Genomic DNA, 9,012 nt, shown 5'->3' on the forward strand with positions numbered 1-9,012 from the left:
CAAGGGATACATAACCAGTACTCAAGAAAACTCTGTGAGACAAGAAGAAAATTAAAAAAAAAAAAAAACCTAATTGTTTAATGTCAAGAAATACAACTGGAGAATGGTAGCACTCTCTGCCTTTTGAAGTTAAATCACTGCCTTAAATAATTTTACATTGATTTTTAAAAACCTCTCACATGGCAGGTAATTCCTCTAAACAATATTTTTAAGAGCTTGGGGCTATCCCTCCGAAAGCTTGTATTTCTCAAACCCTGGTCCTCAGGAGTGTGTAGGGTGTGGAAGTATGGATTAAGCGTTTTAAAATGCAGGTTCCAGGGCCCCACCTAAGATCTGCTTACTCAAAATCTCTCCCGAGTCTGGACTCTTAATAAGAGAACACGCAGGTGCGCTCCATTCTTTGGTACACAAAGAGCCACTGAATTATAAGGCATCTTAGCACCTCTTGTGCTCAGTGCGGTGACATTCACAGGGCTCTGGGGTTGGGGTGAAAGGAATGTTTTCTGATAGTGAACGCGACAGACACCAGGACATTCAAGCCAAAGCTGATGAACCCTGGCTTCCTGTGCACAAAACCTAACCCAAAGGACAAAGAATTGTACTTTTAGAATAAGACCATTTTCTCAAAGACCTTCCAACAGCAACTGGGTCGACAGGAAAACTCCTCAAGTCCGGCCCTGCAGCTGCGCATGCCAGAAGAGGCCAGACAGGATTTTCACCAAGGCCAATTTCATTCAAACAAAGCATGGACTCGCACCCAAACTGGACTTGAAACGAGCCCAGCCGGCACAGAAACAGATCCGGAATGAACTTGCTACACTCAGGACATCTCCATTGGTGTCTGCCACCTCCACGCTGCCAGTGCCCCACCCCCTGAGGACATTTTCATGTCCCCCTACTTTCCCTGACTTTTGCTTTGGTCTCCCCGATTTTCCTCTCCGCCATCCCACGCCCTGTGTTCCGGCAAAGCCAACGCTGATCATGACTTAGAAACATTGTAACACAATATACACATGAGATGTTCAGCCTCGCTAGTGAAGAATAAAATGCAAGTTTAAACCACAGAGCTGCAATTTCACACCCATCAGATTGGCAAAATGCCACATCTAACAATATCGAGTGTCAGCAAGCGTATGGAACCACTAGGTCCCCCTCCCCCAACCATGCTGGCTAGAACACAAATTGGTACAACTGCTTCAGAGAGCAACCTGGCAATATGTTACCGCGGAAGATGCCCTTTCCCTTTGACGCAGTAATCCCCTTCTGGGCATTTACCATAGAGAGACTACAAACATTTACACAGGAAGACGAGTTTAAAACTGTTTATAACATTGAAATACACTGATCAAAAAAGTAAACCCTGTGATTATTAATAAATTGAATATATGATTGCACATTCATTTGAAGGAATATTATACAGCACATAAACTAGACTTATGAGTATCTTGATGAAGGAACCTCAGGATTACTTAATTAATATTAGAGAATTGGTAGAAGCTCGGATTTACAGAGTTTGTTTAAAACACACGAGTCAGTTCCGTATCTGGTTTGTCAGTGTACACATATCTGGTAAAAGTACGAAACACGCGATAAATGCCAAATTCGGAACAATGGCCCCTGTGTCCTAGGAGCCTCCCAGGGGAGGTTTGAACTGTTTGGTGCAGCTCATTGCTTCCCTGGGTGGGGAGTGCTGGCTGCTTGTGCTATTATTTCGCATACCTTTCTGGATGTCTAAAGTTCACCTCCACCCTAAGAAGGAATCCCAGGACTAAGTGTATTTACTCTGTGAATTCTGAAGGGGGGGAGGTGCGGGGGGGGGGGGGGGAGAGGTTGGACCAACCAATGAATGGCAAGGCAAGCATTAGGAACCAACAGGTCCCCTGCCTGTGATCAGTATAAGGGATCCACAGCAAATAATCTCACCAACCACCATGGTGAAGCTGGGATTTACAATGTCCATTAATTAACCCGTAATCCCAGAACATCAACAGTGCAGACAGCCTATAGCGCCATGGAAGGCAAGTGATAAGTGTGTGCTGGGTCACTTGGGGGCACTTTCTCTCCAAAGGCCCTTCAAACCCCTCGGCAGGCATTGATATCACAACAAATGGCAGCTAACTGTTAACAACTTGGAAGAAAAGTATTTAGACCACACAAATTAGCCAGATTAAAAGATACCTGCGTTCACAGCTCCTCCAGCCAGCTTTCTTTGGACTTCGTGGGGAGACCAGAGCTAAGAGCAGGAAGAGCTCAGGCCTTTCTGTTGACACTATCCAACTTAATGGCATCAGAAAACCTCAACTAATTGCAAAGACCAGGCTCAGATACTGGTGGGCAGGAGACCCACATCTAATTAGAGAAAGTTTTCTTAACTGCAAAGGCAACGGAAGTTCAAAATTACTTTCCGGCTTTAACCCAAACACATGAAGAGCCCACACTAGTGAAGATGAATAAGCAGGACCTAGTGTGTGGTTAAGTAGAACACCAGGCTTCTTACTCAGAAAAGGTCTCACAGTCTTCAATTCTAGCCAAATATTGGTGTTCAAATTTGTCTTCCCCCAGGAGTCCAAGGAAAACAGAAAATTCTGCAGACTTAATTGTCAGGTTCTGACCTAAAATAAACTACAACATATTAGACCTGAAAGGTCAGGAGAGTAGATTTTTTTTTTCTCTTTAAACATTAACCCACTTCACCTCCGGCTGCATTTATTAAACACCTAACAACCATCAGAAGGAACCCTCATTCGTAACTGTAACCTTTTCTCACTGATACAGTAAACTCCATGTTCAGCTGCCAGTTATCTTTGCAAATAGAATTCATGAGTCATGGAAATAAGTTATCTCTTCAGACACATTGAGAGACTGGCATTATTATTATCATTATTATTATTATTATTAAAATAAAGTTCTGATCATTCTCAAACCACTTGCTTTAGGTACGTCGATTTATAAAGATTAAACGATCCTTATTAAAATTCTCAGTTTGGGGACTGGGAAGACTGCTCAGCAGCTGCTCTTAGAGGAGAGCTGGGTTCAGTTCCCAGCACCCAGCGCAGCTCACAGCTCCATGTGCCTCTGGTCCCAGGATCCAACACCCTCTTGTGAGCATCAGGCACACACACAGTGCACAGACATACAAGCAGGTGGACATTAGACATCTAAGATCAAGTCCCCAGTTTTGCCACCAACGTTTATTGGCTTTAGTGTTTCTTCATTTGAAGGCAACTTCATCCACGTAACAGGATTCCAATCTGGCACACAAATGAGCGTCGGAAACCATCTTAGTGGTGATCCATGCTAAACCACCAATATCTGGTGAGTTCAACGAGATTTGAAACAGGTAGTTAGGCACCGAAGAGACTAAGCCAGTTAAGAGAGGAAAGGCTTTAAGAAATACTGTCCACTAAGAAACATCTCAGAACCAAAACTATATTGCACAATTTTACAGGATGAAAAAACTTAAGGTCCCTGATGTATAATTTACCAAAGGCCACCAACACTGTACTGGCTATGTACAGGTTAACACTGTACTGGAATGACACCCAGTCCTACAGCTTCAGTTCTGACTGGTGTTGACTGTGATTGCATGCTCATGAAAAGTAAGAAACCCACATAGAAACCGTGAGACTCTTACAGACGTGTCCGGTGGTGCTCATCAGTGTGACCACCTCCCTACTTCTAAGATCCTGTTCACACCATCTGTGTGGCTATCACACTATATTGGAATTGTTTCATCTTTTTTCCAGAAACAGGCCACAAGCTAAGGACCGACAGAGCTCCTTGGAGCTGTGGACCCATATCTTTATGTACTAAGTACCTGCACACAGTATGTGCTAGTGCTAACACTGCTGGTCCTTGATGTCATTCATCAGTAGAACATTTCACACACAGAGAGAGAGAGAGAGAGAGAGAGAGAGAGAGAGAGAGAGAGAGCTAGAGACAAAACCCAAGCCTCACACAAGCTAAGCAAAACACTCCACCCCTAAACTACATGTTACACACACACCAAAAAACCTACTACTTGATACAAGCATCGCCCCCAACACACATCTTAATGAAATGAAGAAGAGATGACGTAGGCCAGTTTACACCAGTACAAGTCACATTTGCCTCCTTTTTTTCTTTCTTTTGAAAATTCCTCAATTCAAACAGGAAACAAAAACAGTACATAATCACAAACGATATCTTCCATTTGTAGGACCATGAAACACCCAGCGAGCAGCGTACACTGCTCTAAACAGCAGAGGATTATCAGCAAGGGGACATCTCCTTGTGCCTGGTAGCAGCTGAAGCATTTTCAAAAATTACAACACACCAGCCAAACAAGCTTTACTATCTCCACCACACACAGCCATGTGGTCAGACTGACTCGCCCTAGCCGGGGAGAGATGATCGGGCATTGCCAAGGGAGGACATTCACAAGAAGCAAACGAGAACCAGGTCTGAACTTTCAAAGGACAAGTACCTCAGGGGAAGGATGAGAGGCAGGAAGAGGAAGGAAGAGGGTGTGAAGACCTTATGGAAGGAAGGACTTGCTTCCAAGCTTATTTAAGCCCTGCTGCGAGCTCCTTCAATGGAGGAAAGGAGATCCTTTCAGAGCTAGATCTTGACCTATCTTGGTTTATCTTCCCCAAGAAGATAGTATCTTTAAACATTCTTTCAGAACACACATCAGAAAATGTTTAAAATAGACCTACAGCCTGGGTCTATTATTGCTCTGTGGTAGAGTTCTTGCCTGTGCTGTGTTTTGAGACAGCCAGTAAAAAATAAATAAATACAAACAAACAAACAAACAAACAATCCCTGGTTGCTCTACCACTCCTCAAACCCACTGGGAATAAAAGGAGAAAGTGAAAACGCCCAAGTAAGAGCCCCAGTGAGAAACCCAGTAAGTAACAAGAGAGACTCCTACCTGGAAACAGTTCATAGTCAAGTGAGCTCTTATCTCGCTGTACAGAGACACCGCAGTCTCCCCCAGCACCAGCCTTCTCCTCTAGGAACCAGGAATGAAGCAGTGGGAGGGGCAGAACTGACCTGAGCAGGTTTTATTAGGGGCGGGGTTTCCAGCTCCCACCCCAGCTTCCCTACAGAGTCATTCAGCTTGTTTTGCATAAGTGACCCGATGGGTGGTTTATACTCAAGTAGGAGAAGACCAAATTCCCATGGCCCCTAAAGGGAATGGAGGTAACACCATAATGAGAAAGAAGGTGGTGAGCACAGTGGCCACTCACTGAGAACTTACTATGTCCTGGGCTGTGAGCCCCGGAGACTCCCTCCTGGAATGCAACCATTATCAGCCCATTTTTACAAATAAAAGCTGAAGCAAAGACTAGCGGCGGGCTCAAGGACACAAGGTTGCAGTGTTCAAAGCGGGTCTTGAAAACTGGATGAAGCAGGGCACATCTGTCTGTCAGCTAAAGCTCAAGGCACCTCATGCTGGAGGTCTACCTGGGCTAACGAGCCCCTGCCTCACAAGCCACAGAGAAATACATAAACAGGACTGAATCTAGAGTCTCACATTAGAAGGCGAGCATTCTCCACTTGCCCAAGACAGTGTCTAAACAGAAACACTAGGTTTACTTCACTATGGGAAGGATGGGGGGGGGGGGGAGTGAGCTTTAACTTGGTTACCAGAAGTGTTTATTCTATTGACATAATATTGGCCCATTCCTCTCATGCCCTTCCAGAAGCTTGTCTTCCTGGCTGAGTGTCACTGAAAACAGGTTGTGACATTCTGTCCAGGTGTGCCAAGAAGTCCTAGCTACAGCAAGGGCAAGAACAAGCCGGAGGCAGACTTCCTCTTGGGACACAACTGCTCTCTGGTTTCCACTCTGCTTCGATACGGAGAGGTGTCACTGGATTGCAAACTGGACAAGCGCAGCTCCACAAGCAGGCCCCGAGCCTCAGGAGCCTGTAGGCCTGCGGCCAACCCCACAGGCGGGAAAGACAGCCTTGAAGCTCCTGTGGTTTCCCAGTTCCCCACAGGAGCTCGGTTACAGCTGAGACACTGAGAAGAAATGCATTGTCTTCTCAGGGCATCCAGCCACATTAATGTCACTGGACAGGAAGAAGCAGGAAACCTGCGTCTTCAAGCAGAAAGGGAAAATGACAAGGCTGCGGGAGCCATCGGCTAAGGAGATTTGTACCACCAAGCAGGCAGCTAGCTACCTCTCTGGGACCTCCTGCGTTTGCTCTGCTGGCCTGGACCAGCACAGAGAGCTGGGGCCAGCCCCAGCAGGTCTCAACTCCACCTGAGCTAACACATGGCTCCTTAATGTGCTGTGCCATGTGTTGATCTTGCAACAGAATGTGGGACAGAAGATTTAAAGAGCTGTGTGATGGGGGAAGGGCAGCCAGATCACCTTACCTGAGGCCTACTTAATCAGGCCTCCTCAGATTTCCTTTAGATGCTAGCATTACTGTCTAACTTGGTGGCGGAGGGGGGTGGGGGCGGGGATGGATTCCCCAAAATGGAAAAACAAAACAAAACAAAAAAAAAAAAAAAAACAGTGTTCCAGTTTGAAGGGGGTCTAAGGGGGTGAGGATACAGAAAGTACAGGCAGAACACACACCCTCCTCAACTCCCACACCCCAGTGCCTTACCCCTGACCTCCCTATGGCTCCCACAAGTGGGGGTGCTAGCTGAGTACACTCAGTGGCCCCAAGGGCTAGAAACTGGTCCCGAGGAAACTAAACAGAACTGGAAAGTAATGGGGGAAATCTAAATTAAAGTGACTGCTGGGTAACACCCCCCCCCAGACCCCCACCCTATCAGACAGACCAGGCAGTGTCCAAGCTAAAAGGAGAGGAGGCGGGGCAGGACAACCCCTGCAGACTTCCTCACACCTACAGCCACTCACTCCCAGGGCCTGCAAACGTTCCTGTCTCCTTATAATCTCCTGCATGCAGGTGGGGAAACTGAGGCCTCCAGAACAAATTGCCATGCTTTTCCGATACCAGGTTTTAGTTCACCTCTCTAACCAGATTCTTCACTTGGAATTTTTATTTTTTATTTATTTTTTATTTTTTGGTCACAGCTTTCATGTCTATCCAATTTCTCCTGGTAAGAGCACTGCTGTTGCAAAGTGAATCTTAAATACAATCAAGGCTGAACTCCAGAAGGAGCAGAGGACAGTCGGCGAGTCCAGTAAGGGTTTATTTACTGCACCAGAAGGATTTGCTTCCTTCCACTCCGGGCTCGTACCCTCATGGTCCTCCCTCGGGACTTCGCTGTGCAGCCACCTCGCACCCTCCACCTCCACCCCCACCCACCACCCGCACCGCAACTCGAGGGCGGGGGCATGGGGCCGCCCTGGGGATCCCTGGGATCCGCTCGGGGTCCCCGGCTGGGACAGAGGTGGGGGGGACTGCGGTCAGCCGGCCCAGCCTCGGGACCGGGAACTTCTGGCCGCACGGCCCCCACGACCGCGGCGCGCGTGCAGCTCCAGCCCGGGGTTCCCTTTCTTTGCCTGGCTCGCTGCGGGCGCGACCCCCGGAGGCTCGGCGGCCACTCACCATATTACAGATGGAGGCGATGTTTCGGACAGTCATTAGTCTAAAGGTTGCAGCGATCGCGCACCGCCATCTTTACCAGGGGAAAACGGGACTGTCCATGGTGGCGCGCAGCGAGGCCGGGTGGCGGCGAGGCGGCCTGGGGCCGGCTTGCAGTGGGGTTGGGCGAGCGAGGCCGGGCGGCGGCGAGGGCGGGGCGGCGGCGCGGGGCGGGGAGTGGCGGAGCGACGCAGCCCGGGCCGCGGCCGGCGGGAGGAGGAGCCCGGAGCCGGGAGGCGCGGAACCGAGGCCACTGCTATGCTCCCGCTGCCAGCCAGGACCCGCTCGGCTGACCCCACTGGAAGCCGTTCTTGCTCCTCTGCCCTAGGGTCCCGCTCGGTGCCAGCTGCACCGTAAGGCCAGCCCCGAGCAAACCCAGCACCGCGGCCTTTCCGCCGGACCCAGGACCGTACCGGGCACTGGGCTGGGGACCTACACCGCGGGGACACGGGCGTGCTCGCTTCCCGGTTTCCCTCTGCCCGTTTCTGCTGGTGTCCAGCAAGCCTTGGGCGTTAGGGATTAGCTAGTGGAGGATATGAATAAGGGTCTAAGGGTGAGTGTAGTCAACTTTAAAGTTTCTCTCCAGGGTTCTAGCCAGATGGCATCCGCCGGAACCCGAAAAGTAAAATGAGACCAGGACATGGGCGTGGCCAGAAAGCCCTAGCCAGCAGCAACCCAGCTGCCTAGGGAAAGGTTCCCAGAAAGGAAAGAATTCCGGGTCTAAGCAGGCACACTCGGGAGATTTGTGACATTAGCAGGTACAGAGGAAATGGCCAGGTTCTGGGCGGTACTAGAGGCTGTCCAGGAAATACCAAAACAAAACTTTCCTATCTCCCATCCTCGGAGCTCCTGATCTCAGTTTTGTTTGAGCTTTTACACCTTCCTGCGGAGGCCCAGACTGCAGGCTCAGGGTGCACACTGTACACACCACTTGAGGGATATGTTCGTGAGAACTGAAAGAGTTCATTTCAAACATGGGGAATAATTGTGCAGACAAGTTTGCAGTCCCAAGCTTTCCACAGGGAAGTTGTGCATGTGAAACGTGATAAATTCCCAAACCAATGTATTTTGTGGAGAATTAAATTAGGAGAGAAATTAATATAATTGAAGACAGCTCTGTCTAGCCAAGAGTAACATACTGGGGGCTGGGGGGCTAGGGTTATACACATAACATGAGAGCCATCCATCCATTGGTAATTCTTCTAGGATCTGGGGTGGAAATAGAAGACAAAACCACTGACTGAAGGGTGAGGGTGGGGGACGGGTCACATGGATACTGTATTTTTCAGTGTGTAGAAGGATTAATATTCCTGCTCACAATGACTCATTCTACCTGAATTTTACTTTCATTCTTTTTTACTGCTGTCAGTTACGACTCTTCCAGCTTCTACATGATTAGTTAATAGACATGGTTAGCTCCATAAGGCTTACAGAGCAGGTATCCAACCCAGCTCTGTGTTT

General features: G+C 48.5%; 1 protein-coding gene across 2 annotated transcripts in view; it reads right to left on the minus strand.

Annotated features, from left to right (window-relative positions):
- The window catches only part of Usp46 (ubiquitin specific peptidase 46), a 69,686-nt gene extending 62,009 nt beyond the window's left edge, over nt 1-7,677 (minus strand). The window contains exon 1 of one of the 2 annotated variants that reach the window (XM_006504268.4): nt 4,913-6,503. In XM_006504268.4, coding sequence (XP_006504331.1) covers nt 4,913-4,927 — 15 coding nt within the window. In that variant the 5' untranslated portion in view covers nt 4,928-6,503. Of the gene's footprint in view, nt 1-4,912; nt 6,504-7,515 lie in introns of those variants that run through there. The other variant, NM_177561.3, reaches the window with a different exon arrangement.
- Nucleotides 7,678-9,012: the final 1,335 nt, after the last annotated feature.

This window comes from Mus musculus, chromosome 5 (genome assembly GCF_000001635.26).
Source record: "Mus musculus strain C57BL/6J chromosome 5, GRCm38.p6 C57BL/6J".
Classification (NCBI taxonomy): Eukaryota; Metazoa; Chordata; class Mammalia; order Rodentia; family Muridae; genus Mus; species Mus musculus.